Here is a 25,692-nt window from a genome sequence, read left to right on the forward strand (position 1 = left end):
GAAAAAAACAATTCAAGATCTAATAGGGAGTGAGAAATTAGGATTGTGCAGGAACTGGTTGCATGATGCCAATAATATGAACTTCCAGTCTGCTTTCCAGTTTCCTCAGATGTTTCTCTTCTTGCACAAAAGAAGTTTCCGTTGGTTGTTCTTATCACTAAACAAGTATAAGAGCACCATATTCCAAGCATGATCATTTGGAGGATTTTTTTCCTCCCTTGAAGAAGGCAAATCTTCAAATTGAATAAGAATGGGTGGAAAACTTCAAGAGAATTCTGCACAGCTATTATATGGTCTTGCCATAGTACTTATTGCTTCTCAGTATGGAGCTGGACTACTACGACACGCTTTGAGTGGGGTTCCCTTGGACAGCTGTTCCTTGTAGTTAACTGACAAGGTTGAACTTTTGAAATGGAATCCTACTGAAAGCGCAGAGTGAGTTTCATTCTATCCACACCCCCTTAGAGCGCACCAGGCACATGTGAAACCCACCGGGACCAAGAAGAGGTGAGCATCCAGGTCAGTTGTATCCATGGAAACAAGGTAGCTTTCAAGTCTCATGAGAGTTTCCGAGATAACTGACACACTTCCGTTTTATTAACTGAAAAAGGAGGTATTTATTAGGAAGTTTCTTATAAGTGCAGTTGGATTAATTAGTGGTTCCTGGAAATGAATTTAAAAGGTGGTGTGCTTTTCAGTATATTTCCCAAAGGTTTTGGAAATGTTGCGGGCTTGTGAATTTGTGCTGGGTATTTTTCTTACTTTTTTCTTTTCAGAAAGCTCTTCTTTATTAAAAAGAAAGATGTCTCTCCCCCCTCCTCTTGCTTTGCCTCCCATCCATCTGGAAGAATATCTCATTTGAACATGACCCCAAGGTTCTTGTTTTTGGAAGAGCTGGTTTTGTGTTTCCTATAATCCCAGTCATCATCATTGTTATGATGACACTCATGCTAAATGCCTCTTAACGGGGATTGGAACCCAACAGAGAGGTGGGAGAGGAATGTGCTTTGTTCACATTTAATCAGAATTGTCCTAGAGGGCTTCATCCAATGGGTTTCTTTTTCCAAGCGTGGGCACTTCCAGTCTTGAACCCTCAGGTTACCCACCCCTCCAATAAAGCCATGCCCCATATTTTGAAAATGATCCATTTTATTCAGGTGCCATAAATGGGAAACATTTCCAATTTACATCTCTCTCAGATTGTGTGCGCACACGGTGGGAGGTGTTAGGAGAAGTGGGTGGCAGTTACTAGTGGCTTAATCATTTCAAGGTGGATCGGCACGCCATGTGGGAATCTGATCAAGATCCATATGGTTAGATCCGCTTTTCACATCGGGCTGCCTTAAAAATCCAAAGGCGCCTGCCATTCTCAGCTCCAACCAAGTGCAGGCTGTGGTGGTTAAAGAAATAATAATACAGCGTCTTAAGCTGGGACAAAACCAAATATTAAAAAGAAACATTGGTCCAATGGATAGGCATGACACCTGAAATTTACTTTCTCAAACATCAAAGATCCATTTATATAATGTGTTAGAAAAATCAATACATGCCCTGTATGGCATTCAAAGGTATGCAATTGGACACAAACATAAATACAATTAGAGACACTTACCAGAGAATTTACAACATCAAAATGGAATTGCAAATTCTTCAAAGGACATTTGCCAGCTGGGTGCTGATTTTCCTCAGTGACCTCTATTTATTTTTCTTTCTGTGTATAAATATAAATAAAAACCCTTTACCAGGCCACATGGGGCATAGAGCTTCTTCCAGTCGGCATCATCACTTTGCCCTCCGTCCTCAATGTCCTTGGCCATCAAAAGATTGACTGTCTCTGATGTTAGAGATTGCTACTCTAGGCATTTTTTCCTGCTCTGAATGGAGGAAGGCGGTGTACTACAGCTGATTTGGAGAAAATACTTTCACCCCAAACTGACCCAGAGTAAAAAATCACTAAGACAGTGGTTTTAAGGGGTCCCCAAGACCCTTTCATTGGCCCTTGAAAGTCAAATAAGTATTCTAAAATTTCTCAGGCTAAATTTCTAATATAGTAAATATTGATAGATATAACCCACATGAACCAAAGCTCTTTGGGGTCCTCCATTTTTAAGAATGTAAAGGGGTCCTGAGACCAAAATGTTTGAGAATCTGCTCTAAGTTATGTGCATTAGTCACAGCAACAACAGCCCTTGAGTGTCTGGCCCAGAGTCATCCAGTGAATGTCCACGGCTAAGGTTGGACTTGAATCTGGGCTTCCCCACTCCCAGTCCAATCTATTACTCCATGCTTACTTTTCACTGCACCAGAGCAAAACGTTCAATTCAAGAAGTCACACACTCAGGCCTGCAGGGAGCATCCATTCCGTCCTGCCCATCTTTAACTCCATTTGACAATATAACAAAAGGCTGTTTTCTTTGCTTCCAGCCATGTAGGAAAGGCGTGAAAACTGGCTGCACAATTCAAATCATGGTCCATCTCTCAGTTGAGATAAGGCAATCCTGAAATAGTTTCACCAAAGATTAGAGGAACGTTGCCTGGACTGGAAGAAAATACAGCTTGGGACAGGTAACATTTTAGTATCCAGGATATGCGTCTGTATAGAAGTTCTGGCTGTTCTCCAGCATGTGGCTGTTTGGTTTGGCTGTTGTTTATCATGGTTTTTATTTTAAAGTTGTTTTCTAAGCTGCTTTGAGCCTGGTTGGATTGACTGGCACATAAACTGTAGTAAATTAACGAGAAGGAAGGAAGGAAGGAAGGAAGGAAGGAGGGAGGGAGGGAGGGAGAGAGAGAGAGAGAGAGATTGATTGATTCAGGAAGGAAGGAAGGAAGGAAGGAAGGAAAGATTGATTCAGAAGGAAGGAAGGAAGGAAGGAAGGAAGGAAGGAAGGAAGGAAGGAAGGAAGGAAGGAAGGAAGGAAGGAGAGAGAGAGATTCAGGCAGGCAGGCAGGCAGGCAGGGTTAAATATTTCCTTCCTTCTGGGGTATTCACAGTGTGTGGTCAAAAAAGTCAAGATGGTGGCTCTGAAGCTGCCCCCCCCTTGATATGCTGGCTTCCTACACTGACGTCAAGGGACCTTTTAATTTTTTAATTTGCTTAGTATAATGAAGCCGCCCCTCAGCTGTCAGTTCAAATACACATCCGTTGCTTCTGTAGGAATTATGCTTTGCTGCAGTCATATTTCTTTGTCTCTTTATTCACCAAACAGTTGAGATTAAAAAAAAAAAATCAGAAGAGTGTTGAGATCACTTTGAAAAGAATACAAGGATGAGGGAATCAGGTTGGGTTTAGACACCTGCAGGGTTATTTTGAAAATAAACAGGGTCAGTGAAGAGATTGCAATTTGTTTCGCCCATAAAAGTGTCAGAACTGATACTGGAGCCAAAAGGGAGTAAGGCGGATGCACGCGTAATGCCTTTTAGAAATTTCTTAATTTGGCAGCATCGGGACGGGTTTCTCGATCAAAGATTCTGAGATGCAGTATTGAGTTACTCAAGAGGTTACTTATGGAAGTTTATGATTAACCAAAGCCAGAGGTCAAAGGAAATAAAACTACCCTTCACCATTTCAGGGACTGAATTTCAGATGCTCGTGGAAGTACAATAGATGTGAGACAACGGCGCCTTTGTATTATGGGAAATGAGGTGTGTAAAATAATACTATATCCAGATATGAAACAGGATACGGTGCAACGTTACAGATCAGGTTAACCTAACCAGATTGTTGTTCAGCCTTGACATTTCCTAACGTAAAGTGGGGAACAAAGAGCAGCTCCAATTAATTTTTCCTTTATTTGCTTTCTTCCACCTACATGTATCTCAGAACCTTTTCAGGTTAAAGCTGCATTTTCATGCTTTCCATTTTATAGGGCCAGGCTGCTGTAGAAACAGATATCAAGAAAACTCTAAATATAAATTAACATGGGTGGTTCCTGTGATTTAAATCTCACTTAATATCTGACATAAATAAATTAAAACACACACACACGCATGGCAAAGCAACCCCTTTCCCAAATTAGAGAAAGAACTTCTCCAGGTGGGAATCAGTTTTTCCTTCCTTTACATCATTTTTTAAAAATTAAGCTATTAATTGAAATTAAACTGGCAATTCTTATAATTTCTCTGCCCCACCCCTCACTTGAATCCTGGCTTCTAACGATACAGTTAATTCATTTATATCTCTTTGAGGCTTAATTCCATCCAAGTTTCAATATGCCTAAGGGGAGTTTTAAAATCTAATTCAGCTTTCAAAATACCTGGCCCTGTTCAATCAATGAAAGAGTTGTTATTGGCTCTCTCTCTCTCTCATCTCTCATCTGTCTATCAATTCTGACTGTTATGAAGTCTAAGCTTTGAAACTGACATCCCTCCCAATGCCACCCGGTATGATGGGGGCAAGTGCCAAGATCTGTGGGGCCTCCAAATGCCCACCGCTGAAGATCCTACATTTCTCCTTTTTTAAGAAGCAAATCATCTCCTCCTCTCCTTGATCACCATCTCTTCTTCCTCTATGTCATTTTCATCTTCTCCTTCATCTCCTTGTCTACAGCTTCATTTTCAACTTCATCTCTTCCTCTTCTTCCCCCGTCTTCCTCTTGTCCTCCTAGGAAATTTTAACCTTGGCACTTTGCGGAGACCCCTGGACAGGTCTTTCACTTAAACCTAACCCCGCTACTGGAGATTAAAATATGAAGAGGAAATAGTATGAAGCGTGTGTGTGTGTGTGTATTTATGTATATTTGTGTGTGTATACACAAAGACATACACCAAGTCTTTCTCTACCCACACACACATACCCCCCCACCAACACACAATATAAACATCTGACTTCTACAAGCTTCACAAAATAAATGCCTAATGAAATTGACATGGCTGCTTTTTCCCACTGGCATCTGAATGAAACTCCTTACATCAAGATTTCTGAATGATTTCACGACCAAAGTGTGTTCTGAACCCTTGCAGCATCAGGTGAAATAGGAAAGGATAACTGACTGAAAATAAAACAAAACCAAATAAAAACCTTTCATGTTTGTTTCCTGGACTGTGCTAAGAATGAACCAAAAAGCTTCCAGAGCCAGAAAAGCGTTTGGTGATCATGGAATGAAGGCTCGTCATTGGGGCGCAAGGGTGCAAAGGGCAGATATCGGAGAGGAAGCAAGATGGGGGTCTTGCGGTCGACATTCTGGAATTCTTTCCAATCCTTTGAACAGCAGTGGCCACAAGAGCTTCTGTATTTTCTTCTGTGTAACAATCTAAGATTGTGTGTGAGTGTGTGTGCGCGCGCACATAGAAGCACAGGGTGGGCTGTGTATGTTCTGCTTTGGGGCCTATGACTGGGCTTAGAATGCAGCATGTAGCAATGTTCTGAGCTCCTGTCCATCTGCCTCGTCCATAGAGATGAATGGGGGCTGGGGGGGCTTCCTCTGCTGGCCCTCAGCCTGATCCAGCCCATCGTTGAGTTCATTCTTTCTTTGGCTGGCTTCTCCCCACCCCCCCGGCCAAATTTGGTCCCACGGTGTTGTGTTTTCAGAGAGACCTCTTGCTGATGGACAGACGGACAGACTGTTCCAAACCCCTTTCCGTGATTCTTTCCAACCTTCTGTTGTTGGGCTGGAAAAAAGACAAAGGATGAAGCTTGCCAAACTTGGTGGAAACCTCGGGGAGTGTTCTGAAGCTTTTGTTTTCAGAGGGCACAGAGCAGTTAGCTTCCACTTCACCAGTTTGTTCAAGCTGATATTTCCTAAGGAGACAGAATGTACATAATTGCCTTGAAGCATATAGCTGGCACTTTGCTCCTGGCTAAAGTCCTGGCGCCTCTGAAATCCGGGTTTCAGTCCAGGGCAAGTAAGCAACCCAGGTCTGCAAAGGAAGGTTGTGTTCCTGGAAGACAGGAGGGAGGCCTTGTTTGCTAAAAAATCACCACTCAGTAATAATCCAGACATTGGGGCAGGCATTGAAAGGCTGGATTCCCACATCACATTAAGCCATTTTTTTTTAACCCACATCATGCTAAACCACCAATTAAGATTTATGAACAACAGCAACTGTGCTGAGCCACAAAGAGACATACTCAGGGCCATCTGGAGTTCATCAGCATAAAAATGAATAATAATAATAATTTATTAAACATGAATGCCACCCAACTCTCAATGACTCTGGGCACTGATAAATAATCAATAATAAATGATGTATAAATAATATATAAATAATGGCTTAGCAGATTGTGGAAACTGTAGGTTAGACTCATGCAAACAGAAAAGGTGAGCGGCCTAGTTCTTTGGTTTTGTGGTGCCTGTTGCAGAGGCCCTGCCATGGCAATTTAAAACCATGGTTGACAGTTTACTGTGTTGGATGAACCCTGACCACGGTGGTTTATGCTTCAACCCTAAGCAAGCTATGGCATAGCAAGACTTGTGAACCAGTTGATGATTGGTCAACAGCTTGGAAGCTAAATAATGACAACATAACCTTGGAGGATATTATTTAAGAATTATCTGTATCTGTTGCTCCTCAGATGGACTGTTCATTCAATCTGGAAGATTTTTCGTTTGTTTGTTTAGAGGATGAATATTCACCAAAGGGGGAGAAAGGATGGAGCAGTAATCACACTCTTGATATTAAGCAACAGGAAAGAAGAAACATTCGCCAAGAAACTAGAAATGTCTGCTGTTAATTCCTTAATCCATGCGGAATGAAAACATCTGGGCTTCACTTGAAGGTCACTGCAATTATATTAAGCTTTAATGTATTTTTCTTGGATTTATTCATCCCTTTTGAAGCTGAACATAGTAGAAAATGTTCAGTTATCGATTCATCATGATACAAACCACATCTGGATAGAAAACCATGTCATGATGAGACCTAAGGGGCCATAACAGTTTCCTGGTTTCCAAACATCCAAGCTGTACATAAACAGAAAAGAAAACAGAGGTGGAAAATTTTAGAGAAGCTAATAATTTTGTTCTCATGAGAACTGCCACCCTGACTTCATGGGAACAAAACTTTGCAGTGCAGTAACACTGTGGAAAGATACAAGCGCTATGCATAATGGTATGCAAAGCATAGAGATCCGAAATGTTATGAACTTGGAGTGGCTGATTCAAAGAGTTTTGAGTTCAGAAAAATTTCCCATCCTCCAGAATTTTGACCCAAACTTAGGACAAAATTAGGCACGTTGTTCCTCAGTGCTTTGAGTGTTTGTCCATAGGGAATAATGGGAACTCAAAACAAGCTCCTTACTTTTGATCCTGGAGTTCTGAAAATAGATGGGTGGTAGTTTTTACTAAGTACTATCTATCACCCAATTTACAGAAAAATTAGCCAAGGTGATGATTAAAAACAAAATCAAAGCATGCTTAAAACGTTATAATGCCAGCTTTTCTGTCAGCTGGTGCACCTCCCTTGAGGTCTGACCTTTCTCTGAAGCAAAGCTCACCACTTCCTGAGATGGTCTATTCCCCTTAACACTGAGCCAAAATCAGTTGGCAATAGCCACAGCATTGCACTCAAAAACGATGCCTGCAACTTCAGCCTGCGCTCTGGTTGCTCTGTGTGGAAGGTGCTAATTGTGCTGCTAAGCTGGGGGCAGGGGGGAGAAATATGTTCACTTTATCCACCCAAAGAGCTCGTAGAAAGTTTGTGATTAATTTGGCTCAGACAAGAGCCTCCGCATTTCAGGTTGAGAATGTACCTCTTGAGTAACGGGTGTGCTATTTTCAGACTGCAGACATGAGATGGATGACAATGTGCAGCCACCTGACTTTTTTTCCTTTTCAGTTCCAAGGAACTTTGTATCTGCACTATTTGCAGGGCAAACTGGATTCCACTAGACATTTTCCATTTCTACTCCACTCACTGGAAGAGCCAGAGATCTTTTCAAAGGACTGCGCTTACCTATTTCCAACCATCTTGCTTCCCCCTTTCATAGATGGATTTTTTGGGCTTCAACAAGATTTTCGTTGCAGTTATTTATTTGTGCTCAGGTGGGAAACATGGGAAGGAAAAAAACCTTAGGAGGGTCGTGTAGAAAAACACAAGGGAGTTGGCTGGTCCTTGCATAGAGTTTTGCTGATGGAGGCGGATGGTTTGCAAACCCACCCACCCAGTCTTAAATATTCAGTATGCAAGGCAATGTTTCAAAAGCCAAATAATTTCAGGAAGTATAAAAATGATGTCAAACTGCTAACCGCAAAGATAAGATGAGATAAAATGATAAAGGAGCAGGCAAACAAATACGGAGAAGTAGCGCCACCATGGTTTGGCACTCAGTGTAAAGAATCTGGGACTCTCTTCATACAATGTGCTAAGTCTTGGTTTGCTAAGGAGTGGCTTACTGAATTACAGTACTTGCAAATAGCTAGGGTCTTATAACCTGTTAAATCACTGTTCGTCATCTACAATGGCTGGCTTCTCAAAGCACAGTAAACTGTAAAAAGGCAAATTTGCATGCTGCATCTCTGGAAGGCAAGGCTCTGAAAAGAAGACAGAGTGACCCAGGACATTTGACCAAGTTCAGAACCAAAGACAACAGGCCAAGCTTTCAAACCAAGTTAGAAAACCAGTGGCAACCTTAGACGTCATTCCCCCGCCCAAGCAATTAAAATGCAGAGAGAACTTTTGACTGCTTACCCTTTTGTGACACCCGGAATCTGTCGCCAGAGACTTTTCAGGCGGCCTGTCCAATTTTATTGCATTCCCATCTGCGTGATGTTGGCTTCCAAAGCCACCAGCCAGTAGCTTATATAGTGAAATGCCGCCCTCACTTGGGTAAAGTCACGAGGGACATTTCAATTATTTGCAAGGTGCCCGCAGAGTACTTAGGTGACTCGTTGTGGTGGGATTTCTGCTGACAGTCTGCATACAGTTGTGGTGGGGTACAAACATGGTAGGCAAAGAAATAGTAAATGCATTTCCACCCAGAAATGTGGAGAGGGTAAATACTATTAGCAAAATAAACACGTGGATGTGACTGCACAGCATGCTGAGCTAAGCCAGGCTAAAATGGGATAAGGCAGGTTGGGGGAACCCCTCTGCTGTTTTAGCAGGTTGTGTGAACTGGGTCAAGTCAAGTCATCAAATGGTTTATGCTTTGGGGTATAGATCACATGAGTGTTTTGCTAATCTGGGTGTATATGCAGCTAATGCGGATTAGAGAACAAAAGGCAGACATCTTCGTAGCATCCTTAATGCTCTCACCAGCGTTCCAGTATCTTGATAGTGTTATGTCCGTTATAATGGGAGGAATAATGATCAAGGTGCTGTATTGGTAGGCACCCACCAAGGCCGATACATCTGAAAGGGACCCAGCGCTGGTGCTCCCCCTGCCAGGTGGTCCTCCTCTTCCTCCTCCTGACATCTGAAAAATAGATATATTGCAGTAATGACTTTTGAAGACTTGGGATTAATAATAATAATAATGTATTACATTTATATGCCACCCGACTCCCAGCAAGTCTGGGTGGTTTTGCTTCTCATGGACAAGAAATGTACGGCAGGGTTCCAATATAAGTGAAGCCATAACGGGGGCATCATACAATACTAACTCACGGTTTGTTTAGTCAAGGTGTGTTGAATGCACACCTGGCGGAGTTTCCTTGCACTCTGCGTTGTAAACCCTGGTTTGATAACTATAATGGCCAGGTTTACACAACAGACAATGCAACAAACGAGCAGGCCACATTGGGGCTTACCCACGTTGGAATTTTCCATGCTTACGTCTGTCTTTCTGCCAGTTTAGGATTTGTGCATCTGATTAAGAGGCTGTGGTCCATCCTTCCCAGCCCTATACTGGACCATATCTCCCATCATCCCCAACCACCAGAGTTGAGCTGAGTGGAGTTGAGAGGATGCTGGCTTCAGGAAGGCTGTTCCCCATGAACGTGAGCATCCCAAAGACGCTGCCAGACCCCCCTTGCATTTTGTTTCTGAATCTGCCCCCCAAAGGCACGTAAGCAGATGATTCAGCCCACAAAACTCAGCTCTCCCCTTTCCACCTTTAGGCAGACTCAAGCCAACTTACTCCATGGGTTCTATTTTTAGCATTCTCTCTACTCTGGGAGGAACTGCATAGCAGATCACCTTTTGAACTCCCAGGATGAGCTGGGGAGCACAACAGTTTAGGCGGAGGTTTGCCTATGCTACCTGATGCATGAGTGCTTGGGGGTGGTGGTAGGAAGAAAATAAACTATCTTTTCAGAGATGCCTTGATTGCAACTTTCCCTGGCTACACCCTTTTTGCTTTTTCACTTAAAAAATTATTTAAGTGAAAAAGCAAACGGGGGAAACATCAGATGATGTCCTGATGGACAGCTATTTCAATATCTGATGCTTCAGTGGAAGCAGTTGATAGCAGGTCTAGCTGGAATCCTTGTCTATAAGGTCTAGCCGGGCCCTTCCTTGTTGGCCATGTGGGTATATTTAATACCTATTTATCTAAGAAAGGCTTGGATGCAAAACTGTATCAATGGACTAGGTAATCAATTGTGGTGAAATTCTTTGGGGTGATTATCATATTTATATAGCCTTTAATAGGCAAATATCATTTGCTTTTAATTAAATAGAACAGAAAAAGACAACAATAGAGAAAGAGTAAAGAAAACGATTGTGCCATCCAGTTGGTATCGACTCTTAGTGACCATGCTGATTTTCTCTAAGAAGATCTGTCCCTGACCTGGTCCTTCAGATCTCCCAACGGTGCACTCATCACCACTGTAACTGAGCCCATCCGTCCCGTCCTCTTCTCTTTCCTTCCACCTTTTGCAGCATTATAAATTTCTCAAAGGAACTGAGTCTTCACATAATGTACCCCAAACGTGGTAACATACACACACAAGCTCCTTAATGCTCTAAGTTTTTGCAAACGGTGCAGCCTACATTTTCATCTGCAAATAAATAAATAAAAATCAAGACATCTGCTGGCAGATGCAGGAACTACATTAGAAAAAGTTAAAAAGGACTACAGCATTTCTGTCTGTTCCTTTCCCTGGCTGAAATCAGTCACTCAATACACTAAACCCTCAACTTGGGTTGACAAAAGACAATTGGTGTGTTCCCATGCTTTAGGCTGGTTCCCACAATGTGTTAAGCCAGTGGCTGGATTCCCAAAACATGCTGAACAATATCCTTCCACTTTAGTATAACATGTTGTTATGGCAGAATAAGGACTTTGCCTTTATCTGCAATCAGTATTCATGACTCACCTGTATTGGGTCCAAACTAGACACCACCATTTGGATTTTAAAGACTAAGTCGCAGTTGCCTCAATCCAGATATGGGAGCGGCATGTGTGCGCGCGCGTGTGTGTGTGCAACATCCCAAGCTGTTTAGCCGTGTTTGTAACATTAAGGGCCAAATTTCAGCTTTAACCATAGGCAGATGGTGCAGTTCATCCAAACTACCTTTTGAGCTCCCCCAGAATGCCCACTTTTGCACCCCTCCCATTGAGTATTTCAATAGGAGAGTTTAGGAAACCTTCAACAGGCACACCATGCTTGCGCACAAGGGGAGGGCCCCCCAGATTCTATTCAGGACAGGTGGTCTCAAAGATACCCAGGCTCCAACCCATGGAGGGCTTTATAGGTGATACCCAACCTCTTGAACTGCACCCAGAGCATACCAACAGCAACGCAGTTCCTGCGGTACTGGTGTTCTATGACAATACTGTACTTCCAAAAATAGAATGGCAAGAAATGTGCCAACAGAAAAGTACAGGACCTGGTTAGCTTTATAACCTTCCTTGTCAAGGAAAGGCTACTATTTTTATCCAGCAAAAACTATGACTCTCTAGGAAGGCAGACAAACCCTTTTCCATTTTCTTGGCAAAGATCCCAATACAGCAAGTAACTGGCAAGGGGACCTACTTCTCTCTGGAAGTGTGCAAGTTCTGACATTTAGTGTGCAGACAGCATATGGCCACGATGAGTGTCAGGAATTGCTTCTTATACAGGCAGAAAGCAAAGCCATCTTAGTTTGGGAATTACGTGGTAAGGAATTCAGAGGTTTCCTGAAGGTGCTAATGCTGCATGCCTGGAGACATTTTTAAACAGGATTGTTAACTACCAAAGTGATAGCTGTCCTGTTTTAGATGCATCCTGTCTTATTTTAAAGAGCAAAGAAAAGCTTGATGGGAAGGAAGAGCAGGGCTGCACAAGGCGTTCACTGTGAGCGAGCCCGCTGTCTGGTTATATTGGTTGCGCGGTGTTTGATTATTCTTGGTTGCTACTTTACGCTGTCTTATGCTATTTGTTTTATGTTTTAAAACAGTGCTTGAGTTTTACTTTGTTCCTATTTTGTTTTACTGTCATTATTAGCCGCCCAGTCATGTATGAGATGGGAGGAGATATAGACACATATATACATTCGTGCGTACAAGCAAGCAAGCAAGTCTGGTTTACAAATCATAGTGGCTGCCTGCACACAAGAGAAGCCAATAAATAAATACTGCAAATAAATAAATAAATAAATAAATAAATAAATAAGCAAGCAAGCAAGCAAGCAAGCAAGCAAGCTAGCCTGGTTTGCAATCATGGTGGCTCCCTTCACAAAACCGAAGCCAAGAAAGAAAAACAAAACGACAGACAGAAAGAACAAATCATAGTGGTTGCCGTCACACAACCGAAGCCAAGCCAAACTGGCTCGCTGGGAACTTTGCCAGAATGGGCTGGCTGTGTGTGTGTGTGTGTGTGTGTTGTGCGCACACAACCCTTTTATGTCCACCTGCTCAGTTACAACCCGAGTGGCTGTATCTACACAACCACCGAATGTGGCTGGTCCTGACCGTGTGTTTTGAGCGTGTTGTGCAAAGCCAGAATCGGAGGCTCAGATATAACTGGGGCGGGTCAACTCAGCAGAAGCTGGGGAGGCGCAGGTTCAAATTCCACCTCCGCCGCAGGAGATCAACGGAGCGGGGGTGGGGGGGGTCGGGACGACTTTGGGGCAGCTCTCCCTCCACCTGACCTTCCTTGCAGGGTTGTGGTAGGGACACACCACGAAAGGAGTAACATTCGGGGCCTGCGAGGCTCCTTCCCAGGTCGGCGGGGAGATGACACTGCCGCTCCCGCCGCTCTCGAGGAGGCTGCCCTCTCCGCCCGGCCTTCCTCGCAGGGTTGTTGTGCGGGGGGCCGCCAGGGAGGCGAACTCTTTCTCCACACGCTAGAGGCCCGTCAGAGAAATAAGCCAACGTGGCCTGCCCGTCCTTGCGGCCTGTCGAGACCCACCGAGAGGGGAGCTCCCAACCTACCGCTCCCTCGGCCTTGGCGGCGGCGGCGGCAGAGGCGCTGGTCCCGGCATGCTCCGCGGCGGCCTGGCTTCCCGGCATCCTCCGCGGCAGGCAGTCCCCGCGGCCCCTCCGGCTTCCTTCCCAGCGTGCCCCGCGCCCTGCCTCAGCCTGACTAGAATCGGAGCTGCCGCCGCCGCCGCCAGCAGGAGGAGGAGGAGGAGGAGCAGGCGGGGCCGCGCCGTCGTCGTCGTCCTTTCCGCCGCGCCTGAGGAGAAGCCCGCCCCGCTGCCGTAGCCCTCGCCGCCGCCCGCCTCTTCCGCCCCTCGGGGTCCCCTCCGTGCCTTCCCTTGCCCGCCCCGCCCTCTCCCCGCGCCGCTTCCCCGGCCGGCCATGCCGTCTCGGGCAAGGTAATGAGCCGCAGAGCCCCGGGGTCTCGGCTGAGCGGCGCTTCGTCCTCCGGCGGCGGCAGCAGCAGCAGCGGCGGCGGCAGCAGCAGGCAGCACTATCACCCGCGGAGCTGGAATGACTGGCAACCCAGGTGGGCCCCGGAGAGCGGGCGAGAGGCGCGGCCTAGGGGCTCCCGAAGCCTGGGCGGCCGGGGGCGGGGAAGCAGGCCCAGCCCGGCCTGGCCTGGCCGCCGGGGGTGGAGGCCCAGCCCTGCTGGGCCCGGAGTCCCCCTCGGCCTCGGGAAGTCCTGACAGCGCCGTTCCCGCCGAGGAGGAGGAGGAGGGGCAGGGGAAGGGAAGGGAAGGGAAGGGAAGGGAAGGCGGTGCCCGTCTCCGCGGCCTGCCGCCTTCCCCGCCACGTTCCTCCGCGGTTCCCTGGGCCGCGGCTGGCTCCGGGATCCCGGCCAGGCGCGGTTTCCGCCCTGGACTGCCTCCTGGGCTCCTTAGCCGAGGCTCCGGGGGGCCGCGTTCCCCCAGCACGCCCATTCCCCGCTTTTCTGGGCCATCCCCTGGGTTTCCCCGTGCTTGGAGAAAAGGGGGCTGGAGAGTCGATGCTTAGGAGCCTCGTCCGGTCCGAGAAAGCTTAGGGGCCGCCCTTGGGCGGTGGGCTAAGCAGGGCTAGTTTTAAACCCGGTTAATTTGGTCTCTTGCGTGAGCCCAACACATGGTTCGGTATATGACGTGAACTCAAAGTGGGGTGAGTTGGGGGGAGGCTAAAGGATGTGGATACAGCGTGGTTACTCTTTCCTCTGTGGGCAGCCTTTCCTCCAAGGCATGTGTTTGAGATGGGTTGGATTGTTCCCTTCCATGGTTTGGCTGGGTGGAGATTGTGGGAGATGTCCATGGGATGGGTAGATCACCAACCTGGGGGAAGCTGGACAGACAGACAGACAGATTGTTTTTGGTTACAAGCTGCAGGTGTTGCTTTCGTTTTTGATTATGCGCCTGGGCATGTATGCTCTGTATGTATGGAGAAGGAGAGTGTGCGTCAAATTGGGAGACTGGGTTAATATCGTCTAAGTGATAGGCGATTCATAAGAGTTTTCTTTTGCTTTTCCTCTCCTATTTTATTAGGTCTTCCCAGGTCAATTGGTTCTGGAAAGTTTACTTTCTCTGTTTGCATGTGTACATTATACTATACACAGAACAAATTAATCTATCCTGTGTAGTTTGTATTTCTTGTTATCTGGCTTACTTCTTTTGGGATGGGTGAGAGAAATAGACCAGAAAAAAGCATAGGACTTTTTTTTTTTTTTTTACAAGACTGCTGCAGGGAGAGAGAACTTTATATAAGGGCATTATAAAGATTAAGATCTGCATTTTCCCATCTTGATGTGATTCTAGAAAAGTGTATGAGTAGCTTCCAGTTAAGAGTAATGTTTGATGAAGTACAGCATCTTTCATATTTGTTTCTAAAAGGCAGCAAAACTTACAATGTTTTGCTGTAACAAACTATCAGTGCTATCTCTCTGGAAGTATGAAATATTTAGGTATGCAGAAAATATCAGTCACATTTCAGTTTTGTTCTGTTGCAGGATCATTAATATCTCTTGGGATATTTTTTAATTAATTTGGGTTGTGGATTGCTTAATCCACTGGAATAATTTTCACAGGACTTTCATTTTGCAACTTTGTTGCTTAGTCAATAACTTAATAGGTTTATGGGAGGGAGAAAGTCAGAGTCATGATGTTTGTTGGATGTTAAGGCTCTTATTTTTCTTTTTTTGGAGATTCATACTTTTTAAAAAATTACCGCAAACTAGTGATAGTGTAGAAGTGCATGCCTGTCTGGAAGAACATATTTGTCATTTGACATGGACATAGAGAATTTAAATGTATAAAAACAAAAACCAATTTTGCTTTGAGGGAAAATACATATATCCCCACAAACAGCTTTAACAGATTTAATTTTAAGATCCTGGCAATTACTTTAGTCATGCTTGTAGGCATAGGCTTGAGCTTTTTTTTAAAAAACTATTATGTAAGAGTGGGCCCTTTTGTGATATCATGGTCTACTTTTGAAAATTCCTTGGTGTAGCCTGGTGAGTTGCCTGTTCAAGAAACTCAAGTCCTAGCTCTCCTTGGGTGCATAGAAACAGATGCATGGGTGGCTTTTCGGGGGGACGGGAAGTCTGAAGTCTTACCTCCTAAAGGTTTGTACTTTTAAAGTAACATTTATTTAGTGGTCCAGCAGTTTGAACAGGAGTTCACAACTGATTGGCTCAAAATTCACACTAAGCTTGGTTTGACATGTTAAAGTCTGTGTTTCAAAAGTGGGCAGGACCTCAAATGGGCCTGATCTTGTGGGGTTTTAAGAGGGAAAATGGCGACTAAACTGGCTTTTAAAAAGGGTTGGAATTTTTTGGTTGGCCACATGTGGTCTGTGGGATACATCTTTTATGCAGTTGAGTTAGAGAATCATGTGAAGACTGGGCAAAACTGTTAAAATTTGTACTTGGCCAAGAAGCTTGTTGGATGATCTTTGCCCAATCTCCATCTCTTAGCCTCTCTTTCCTCAGACTGGTTATGAAGATAAAAGGGGGGGAGGCAGGCGAATGATCATGTATGTTGTCTTGAGATCCTTGGAAGGAGAACAGTAAGAAAATACAGGAAAGTACCTGGAGTTGAGTATATAATTAGAAAATTTCAGTGAACTATTTTGAATTATTAAAGATTGTACAAAATTACATTGGGATGTGAAAAGCTATCTGGAGAGAACATGTTCCAAATCTTCAGTGCTACTTTGAAGAGCTTCTGAAACTATATTATTAGTTTTACTTTATTTTTAAAAATCAGGTTTGTGTTTTGGTTTCACCCACCACAAAGCCATAATATGGTGTGCCTGGTGTTGGTTTAATGTGTTATGTGAACCCAACCACTACAGTTTCTAAACAATTGTATGGCTGAGAATGACACGTGAATCTCGCCACTGTATGGCCAACCCAATCTTAGTGTTCCCCTCTGCATGCAAAATTAATGGCATAACACTAGAGCCTTGACAATTCTTTTGAGTTTTTCTATAGACTCCAGAACTTGTTTCTGAAGATATATTATTTTTCAAACTTATAAGGCTAGATTTATAATATAATATTTATTATTCTGAAGATATATATTTTTCAAACTTATAAGGCTAGATTTATTTCAGGTTTAGGGACTGTATGTCACAAAACATTGAAACACTTGGAAGCATAGGCCTATGCAGACATTCACCTGCAGCACACCAAAGCTAACTATAAGTAGTCCTTGTTTAGTGACCACAGTGGTGACCGGCAGCTGAGTCATTAAGCGAAGTAGTTGCTTAAGTGAAACTGCGACTGTGCTTATGATTTTACTTCAGCTTTCCTTTGTTTTACAGACCTGCAAAGGTCATAAATGCGAGGATTGGTTTGTAAAGTTACTTTTTCATCACCGTCGTAACAACTAATGGTTGCTAAACAAGACAGTTGCTAAACGAGGACTACCTGCAACAACTTTTCTCATCTGAGCTGCTATAAATCTTAATGTATTTAACCCAATGCTCTGAAAAAGGTTTTTTTAAAAAACTGCATGTGGTTAAATGCACTTACAACATTGTCCATAGCTTTACCTTCCTAAGGGTCCTGATCATAAGAACTTGACAAATGTATTCAACCAGACATACTTAAAACTCTTCAGATCTTCATCTGAAATGTGATGATCCAAGATACTGCTGGAGAGGGGATTGTATGCACAGTGATGTTTTTTGGGATTTTAAATTGGAATCCTGTACATTTGCCTTAGTATTTACAGCATGCTCATTGCACCTAGAAATGCATCAAAAGAATTTCATTGTTAAATAATACAATATAATGGTGTTAAAATGATTTAAAATTGTGGAAATAGATAGAAATCCCCCATGAAACTGGCACATTAATGGTTAAACTATAACTAAAGCAGGTTATTAGCCTGTTAACAGCTGGTGATTGATAATATCTTTTTTTTTTTCTTTGAGGAAAGGAAAGAATGAAGAATCTGTCTGACTTGTGCCTATGAACTAAGGAGAGGCTAAATGGCAGGCAGGGTATCAATAAAACTGTGTCATCATAATGCAGTTAAAAAAATCTCTAAATGCAATTTAAACTTAATCTTGCTACCAAGTTCGAAGTGATTACTGGTTCAGAACCAACTTTATCCCTTCCTATTCAGAAATATATACATTGGCAAGAAATGCAGCTCCAATTTGAATGTGTTATAGGTGCAGGATTTTCTTGGTGACACTCATCTTTTTATGCCTTTTAGAATTCCAGTCCCAGCCTTCTATTGCCAGCATTGCAGACAGGCTTCCAGATTAGAATCTGTAGGAATGTACATAAGAACTCTCTCTTCTCTTGCAATTCATGTTATTAGAGGAATGCTACAGGGAACAGAATTTGTTACGGGGAGCCCTTTCACTTCTCTTGTGGACTCATGCCTGTATGGTGACTTGATTGAGAATATTATTTTGAAAGTTTTTTTTAGCTTAATTGATAGAATGGTGAAATTACATTTTGACTTTAACAAATGTCTTGATTTTCTATTTGTTGTATTTTCTGGTGATAAATTTTAAAAAATACATTAACACTCCATTCAGGTTGCGACTTTCATTAGAATTGTTATACAATGCTAATAGGACTGAGATGAAGGAGTAAAGATTTCCTCAATTCAGGTGACTACATGGACATTCTTTCTTTAATTCTTGGGAGTATTAAAAATGGTTTTCCACTGTCTCCTTCTGGGGTCTTGTTTTGACATCCCAGACTGATTTTTCAAGACCCCACTCCATAGTGGAGCTCATTAGATGATTGTGATTTACCTCAAAGGGTGCTGCTTTGAGGATAAAATAGGTTACACTCTCTGTGTGTGATGCTTTGAGCTCTCAGAAGAAAGATGAGATATAAATGTAACAACAGGGGTTTTTTTTAAAAGATTTTTTATCCCACTTTTATTATTTTTTTAAATAACTCAAAGTGGTAAACATAAATACTCCTTCCTCTTCCTATTTTTCCCCACAACAACAACCCTGTGAGGTAAGTTGGGCTGAGAGAGAGTGATTGGCCCAAAGTCACCTAGCCAGCTTTCAAGCCTCAGGCGGGACTCAAACTCAGTCTCCTGGTTTCTAATCTGGTGCCTTAACCACTAGGCCAAACTGGTTCTCAGGTTTAAAAATCTGATGGCATAAAGGTTCCTTGGTTCTTGACTAATGATATTAGAGTTGTTTTATTTTGTCTTGCTTTAAAGACTGAATTTTGAGAAAGAAGACAGTGGTATATATGTCTCAGATGTTTGAAGGGCTAACGTAAATGTTTCCAAAGTGGTTTATTGTTCTGTTTCAAAAAGATGTTTTCTTAGGGCTTCTAATCTCAAGAATAGACATTTGTCAAAATAGAGTGAAACTTCAATTTATCAAACTGTAGTAGAACAGGTATCACATGCAACAGGCCAGTTTTTGGGCATTATATATGATTTGCATAAACGACATCCTTATGTAAATGTCATAAATTGCTGCAGTGAAGTATTTTCATATTTAACAGATATTCATGAATAACAGACCCTCACCCAACCCTGTTAGTCCAGTAAAATGTGGTTTCACTTTATTTCAGTACATTCTCCACCCTCCACCCGATCTGAAATTCATCTTTTCCAGGTGGTGTCTTCTTCCCTTGTCATCTTAAATAAGGAGATCCTGCTGGTTTATCTAGAAGAAAAATGCAGTACTTATTCTATGCAGGCATATTGATGGGTGGCTAAAGGAGGAAAATGTGTTTTCTTTGCTTAAAATCTCGGGAGAAGTATGAAGCTCCGCAAAACTTTATTCCCATGAGTAAGCTTCATAATACAGATTTTAATTGGAAAGGGAAACCAGGTGGTCCTAAGCTTCCAATGTGCTTTCAGGGAGATTTTTTTTTTTAAAGTAAGTTATGCTTATATCAGAGATAATGTTAAATTTATTTTCTAAATTTCTTTGATATTATGTTTCAATCCAATATTTATTTTTAAGCATCCAAAAATAAACAAACAAACAAACAAACGGGGGGAAGGTAGGAAATGTCAGGGCGGCTAGAAGGGGTGGTAAGCTTACCTTCTGCTTGTTTTTTCTTTGAAAGTTTGTGTTTTTGTTAGTTGGCTTGTTTTGATGTGTTTGTTTTGCCTGTCTTTCAGCTTCTCTGTGTGGAGTGACATGTGCTTCATCACTAGTTTGCCTTCTGTGAAATGGGTGATGGAGCTGAAAATGAAATTCAAAGGGATGGTTTTGTGTTTGGAACTCCGACTCTGCCTTAAGTCAGGTTTTTGAGCAACAGGTTTTTATTTTTTTGTTTATCTACACTAATTTACCTTCTGGAAGTGGGTGTTTTATAGTTGGCTACAGCCTTCATGATCGCCATTTTGTGAGTGCGTACAGCACATTCCAACAACTCCAAATATGACCCCGAGATGAAAAGTTTCCTATGGAGCAGTCTGTGTATAGGTGGCATCTAATAGCATCAGGTTGTGGAAAATACAGTGCATCCAGTTAACATTAGAAATACTATTATGGAATTGCGAATAGCAGTATAACTGTATAAAGTGACTTTAGTAGCAAATTATATAGATACTATGTAGTTACCTATATAATTCCTTCTTTGTTGTCATTGGCCATGCAGAATGAGCTGCTGGGATTTCTGGTTCAGCACTATCTAGAGAACCATAAGTTCCCTACCCCGTTCGGATGTTTCAGGTGGTTAGACTGATCTGTTTCTTTCCCTTGCTTTTTGAAACCAGACTTTGCATGTTTCGCCTACACGACTTTGTACTGTTTCTGTTAAATTTATTTTTAAACTGACAGGATAGATGGTAGATTGGGCTGTAGTTGAGTAACATAGCTGTTCGGCCAGCTGGGCACAGTCAGGTGTTGCAAAAATGAAAGCGTTTGAGATATAAAGTATTTTAATCTAGATTTCAGGAAATACTCCAGAGCTGTAGCTATATTAGTGATTTTTTTTCCATCATGCAGTTTTAATTGGCTCATACTCTGGCTTTTATTTCTCTTGCTGACTTCATAGAGCTTGTAGAACTTTCGTTGCACCTCACCTGATTTTGGTTTGCCTGATTTGGGGTCTGGAGGAAGAAAAAAAGATTTTTCTTTAATTTGGTGCCGCCTGTGATTTAGGATGGCTAATTAGTAGAGATATGCAAAAGGGTTCCTTCTGAAACATTTCAAGTATGAAACTCCATGAAATGCCTCATTCCAAGCATGAAATAACACCCCTCTCTCCAACACTCTGGAAGTATCCTAACCTCAGAATAAAGAATTTCAAGCCTCACTGCATTTTCACTGTCAAGATGAGGCATTTCAAGATGAAATGCGTTTTGCATACCTTATTAATTAGTCAGTGAGGTTTTGCCCACTATGTAATTGCATAGATTTGGGCTGTCAATAGCATGGTTTTACAGCCTAAGCTGCTTAAGATAAGAATATTTGTTTTCAGTTGTCTTTCTATAATATCACATGATTTTCACAATTTTGTTTGTTAGAAATCCCTTCTACAGTACCATACATGTTTAGTTTCCTTTCAACAGTGGCTGCATTCTTGTATCATACTGAGCCATAATATGTTTTGGCCTAGTATATTGTATGAGCCTAGGCATTTGGTTGATATATTACGGTTTATGGCTTAGTGGTGTCTGTAAATTATATATGAGAGGTCCTGCAATCACACTGTTTTATATGCAAAAAAGAAGACTTATTTCCTGTCACTGCCTCTGCCCTCTGGAACAGCATCCCCCCAGATATGCATATGGCACCTACTTTACCGGGGTTCTGGAAGGCCTGGCTTTGTTCCCAGCCCTGGGGGTAGTATGTCTGAGACTCTTGTCGTGTTTTTATTGTAATGGTTGGTTTTAGTTCAGGCTGCCATGTTTTGTTTCATTTCTTAAACTGTTTTAATTGTATATTTGGATTTTGTAAGCTGCCCAGAGTCTTCTGGAGTGTGTGGCCGTAATAAATTTAATAAAATAAATGAAAATAAATTCTAAGTGCTTTATTTTTTTTGATGATGATGATGATAATAATAATATACTTGCTTCAGGCAGCTCTGTGTGTTAGCTGTTCTTGATTCTGAAAGCCATTCTGTTTAGTAAAGAAGTATATAACACTAATGCTTAATATTCATTTTGGTGTTTTTAATGAGATGTAGGATACACATGCATTTATAATATATGATCTACATTTTATGGGTTCTTAATTCTTTTTAGTGTCTGGAAATAAATCTAATATATCTGTGTGTTCTTTCACCCCCCAATTATTGTTTTTTCTTTATTTTTGCATGACATAGTTGATGTTGTGGTGATTTAACTTGGAGTAGCATGAAACAATTATGTATCAAGTGCTTTTCTCAGAAACTAGTATGCAAAGAATGTTTGGCTATGGACTTTTATAGTAGAATAAAACTAAAAGTGATTCCTTATTTATTTGTTCATTGTGCTACTCATAATGAGAAAATGTTCCTGCATGGTTTTAAAATGGAATTCTGTAATACTTCTGCATGCATGTTTTCAAGTCCCAGGGGATCGTGGCATGCAAACTGCAAAGCCTATCCCCTTGCTGAAAGCAGTCAGAATATCCAGTGATGTTTGCCAGTTTGCCTACAGAGCTGTGTACATTTGTGCTGACGTCAGTGTAGATACAAGGCAGTATGTAAATAGGGCTGCTTCTTTCTTGGAAAATGACCAAATGTGTCTACTTAATAATATTGCTGCCTTGTATCTTGCACACCATGGGCACCATCAACTGAAAGATGATGGTTTTAACCATCTGAGATAATATGGCATCTCTCTTTTTCCCTCTGCATGGTGCTTGTCACGATGATGTTCTGAGGCTGCTCCTGGTTTTATTCTTCTGTAGACTGGGTGTGTGAAAAGATTGCAGAGGAAAGAGTCTAGTATAAATGCTTGGAGCACTGAACCCATATTTGGGAAGGAACTCCAGTGAAATCTTTAGGAAGGGAACTCCCTCTAGTTTTATTTTTCTCATGGTACAGCTGCTTCGTAATGCATAAGGGAGCTATTCTTAGTACTATTTTTTTTTTGCTGAAATTAAAAGTAATGCCCTCATGGCTCAGGGGTTCCTTCTTGGCTTGTGCAGGTGGTAATGAACCATAGATTTATTATATCTCAGTGAGGTCATTATGAAGAACTAATATTAATTAGTTTGTTATCAATAATGAAGGTTCGTAAGTTCCACTCATTAACGTATTTTATTTGTTATCTTGCTTTATTATTCAGCCTTTTCTGTTTAGATCCCAGAGATTCGAGACATAAGCAAACTCTAGAGACCAAAGTTTGAAAGCACCTCATTGTCTTTTTCTTCTTACAGAAGTGACAATCAATCAGCTGACCAAGAGAATTTAAAATATCCTTCATCCAGAGACCGGGGTAGTTCTTCCTCCTATGGATTACAACCTTCAAATTCAGCGGTGGTGTCTCGACATAGACATGATGATATCAGAGTCTCCACTGACCTACAGAATGAAGAAAAAGGTACAGAGATGACGATCTTTTATACATAGCAGTTATGATTGCAAAAGAAATGAATTAGTTTAGATACTATGGTTCCATGGCTGTGAACAAGAAAGCAGCCTCTGGGTCAGTTTTTATTGGAATCACTATTATACTGTGTTGCATTTTGTTAGATGAGGTAATTGAATCAAGTCTGCGTTAATTAGCGAAATGATTTTTATAGGTAGAAACCTTTTTTAAATAGGAGCAGGGTAAAAGGGATTCTGTAATACTGACCACTTTCTTCCCTGGCTTGTTTCCTGGAGGAGGCTGTATTTCTAATTCTGGGGAAGAAGAGATGATCGGCCAGATATGGTGATGCCTGGTTGCAGCATCAGGAGCTGACCTAACTTGTTGCAGGCATTGGTGCACCCAAATGGGGCTTTTTGCCCAGGAAAACATTTGTTCGCTTCTGCCTTAGGATACAGTGTAATTTCCAAGAGAATCTAATGCTTTCTTTAAAAAATGGCTTTAATCCAGGTGGCTACAGTGTCAATGGAGGATCTGGGGAAAATACTTATGGTCGGAAGTCGTTGGGGCAAGAGCTGAGAGTTAACAATGTGACCAATCCTGATTTTACCAGTGTTCAGCATGGGAATCGTGCTTTAGTCACAAAAGACATGAGGAAAACACAGGGTAAGAACTGAGTGGGCTAACAGAAAATGGACACTTGCTTTGCACTGGTTTTATTACAGGTAGCCCTTGCTTAATGGCCACATTTGGGGCCTGAATTTAGGTTGCTAAGTGATGTGGTCATTAAGTGATTATCACATGACCGGACCTGGCTTTACAACCTTTTTTGTGGTGGTTGTTAAGCGAATCACTTGGTCATTAAGTGAATCACAGTCGTTAAGTGAATCACGCAGTTCTCCATGATTTTGCTTGCTGGAAGCTGGCTGGAAACGTTGCAAATGGCAATCGCATGACCCCGGGACACTGTACTGTTGTACGTGTGAGTTGGTTGCCAAGTGTCCGGATTGTGATCACGTGACCGTGGGGGTGCTGCAATGGTTGTAACGTTGGGCACTGGTTGTAAGTCACTTTCTTTAGCGACCATCGTAACTATGGTCGCTAAAGAAACTGTGGTTAAGCGAGAATTACCTGTATTATAGTAATACTAGATGTTTGCCAAAATTAGAGCCACGTCAAGGGCTTGAAAATGTGAAATTCTAACATTGGGTATAATTATGTTACAGTTTATTATAAATCCGGTGAACTTTAGCCCCAAGAATATTGTAATAAAAGGATTTTCAGTAGTTGGTCACTTTGTACAGGTTTCGATTTCTTTCTGAGCAGAAGTTCTGCAGCAAAGTTGGTTCAATTTGTTTACCATTAGTTGTGACAAAGTAAAGTGAAAGTACAAGTAGTCCCCAAGTTAAGAATGTCCAGTTTAAGGATGACGCATAGTTACGAACAGAGCAAAATTGTAGCAGAATTCGAGTTAAATCCATAATGGTTCAAGTTAATTACACAATACTACTTATACAGTATTATACAATGATACTGTTCTGGCTTACATACAAATTTGACTTAAGGATAGACCTTGGGAACAGAACTCGTTCTTAAGCTGGGGACTACCAGATCTGTTTTGCTTCCTGGGAATTGATGGTTTATTATTATGGGGATTGGTCTGATTCTGAGACAGAAAGCTATGCATGTGTGACAATATCTCAATTTTTAGAGCGATCGTTGTCTTACTCTGATGAGTCTCGACTGTCAAATCTTCTTCGGAGGATTACTCGGGAAGATGACAGAGATCGAAGACTGACTACTGTAAAGCAACTGAAAGAGTTTATTCAGCAACCAGAGAACAAACTGGTTAAGTATTGTATATATGGTTTTGGTTTTTTCTTGAGTAAGCGCTCCTTTGCTTTAAGTTTGTCTCCTGGTATCTTAATGGAAAGGATCATACAAGTTTCTGTACAAGGCTGAAATGTTGTCCATTGTCTTTTCCCAGGAAGTTTCTTCCTGAGTAGCCTTTGTGCATTAGTTACATCTATGTATAATTTTTTGTGAGAACCAGGAATTATATTTTTATCCTTCAGCTTACATAAAAGATGCTGACCTGCTAAAGAGATAAGGGAAGTGAAGAATAAAGATGGACTTATGAATGCTGAAGGCCAAAACAAATTCCTCACTCATAAGCTATAAGCAAGCATTTATATTCTGTTCAGGCCAGACTAACCTTCCATGACTGGTGATTGAGTTCATGTAGCAGTTGATCGCAAGTTGGGCCAGCGGAGGGGAAAATAAATGGCAATGGCAGTTGCCATTAAAGAAGACAGCCTCAGTTTGTATTGAAGTGACACTGCTTGTGAAACCTTTTTATGTTGACTATTACAGGTACTTGTTAAACAACTGGATAATATCTTGACTGCCATACATGATGTGCTTAATGAAAGGTAAGTTGAAATAAAACAGATTTTGAAAGGATGATCTTTTCTGATCTGGTCCATCTGGGAATGGACTGCTCTGGAGAATTACGGAGCATTCTGTTTCCCT

General features: G+C 42.0%; 2 protein-coding genes across 12 annotated transcripts in view; one reads left to right on the forward strand and one right to left on the reverse strand.

The window, feature by feature from the left end:
* Window positions 1-920: 920 nt before the first annotated feature.
* Window positions 921-13,405, reverse strand: LOC112541345 (uncharacterized). Of its 11 annotated transcripts, none has more exons than XR_015797431.1 (4): window positions 13,235-13,387; window positions 8,626-9,352; window positions 1,613-1,711; window positions 921-1,390 (listed from the first exon to the last, which is right to left on the reverse strand). XR_015797431.1 is itself a non-coding variant. In XM_088148120.1 (3 exons), the coding sequence occupies exons 1-3, from the start codon at window positions 13,310-13,312 to the stop codon at window positions 5,337-5,339; spliced, it is 1,032 nt and encodes a 343-aa protein (XP_088004246.1). In that variant the 3' UTR covers window positions 1,473-5,336. The 11 variants fall into 11 exon arrangements, 2 of the variants coding, with proteins under 2 accessions (XP_088004246.1, XP_088004245.1); XR_015797432.1 differs by lacking the exon at window positions 921-1,390 and having other exon boundaries at window positions 1,473-5,877; window positions 8,626-8,850; window positions 9,193-9,352; window positions 13,235-13,391; XR_015797426.1 differs by lacking the exon at window positions 921-1,390 and adding an exon at window positions 2,292-5,877 and having other exon boundaries at window positions 1,473-1,711; window positions 9,193-9,352; window positions 12,952-13,312.
* A 20-nt stretch (window positions 13,406-13,425) lies between these two features.
* Window positions 13,426-25,692, forward strand: part of SMG1 (SMG1 nonsense mediated mRNA decay associated PI3K related kinase) — a 64,310-nt gene continuing 52,043 nt past the window's right edge. Inside the window, exons 1-5 of the mRNA XM_088148118.1 lie at window positions 13,426-13,751; window positions 23,009-23,172; window positions 23,671-23,826; window positions 24,872-25,008; window positions 25,534-25,592. Coding sequence (XP_088004244.1) covers window positions 13,624-13,751; window positions 23,009-23,172; window positions 23,671-23,826; window positions 24,872-25,008; window positions 25,534-25,592 — 644 coding nt within the window. The 5' untranslated portion in view covers window positions 13,426-13,623. The remainder of the gene's footprint in view (window positions 13,752-23,008; window positions 23,173-23,670; window positions 23,827-24,871; window positions 25,009-25,533; window positions 25,593-25,692) is intronic.

This window comes from Python bivittatus, unplaced genomic scaffold (genome assembly GCF_059951505.1).
Source record: "Python bivittatus isolate LINGU-HERP-01145 unplaced genomic scaffold, Pbiv_v1 ctg000560_np1212, whole genome shotgun sequence".
Taxonomy (NCBI): domain Eukaryota; kingdom Metazoa; phylum Chordata; class Lepidosauria; order Squamata; family Pythonidae; genus Python; species Python bivittatus.

Bases quoted from the DNA above. Each gene is read 5' to 3' on its own strand.
- LOC112541345 (XM_088148119.1), bottom strand. From the start codon at position 13,312: ATGCCGGGAAGCCAGGCCGCCGCGGAGCATGCCGGGACCAGCGCCTCT. The intron at 9,353-12,951 runs GTCAGGTGGAGG...TCTATTTTTCAG, and splicing joins ACCACAACCCTGCAAGGAAG to ATGTCAGGAGGAGGAAGAGG. The intron at 5,878-9,192 runs GTGAGAGCATTA...CCTGTCTTCCAG, and splicing joins ATCAAGATACTGGAACGCTG to GAACACAACCTTCCTTTGCA.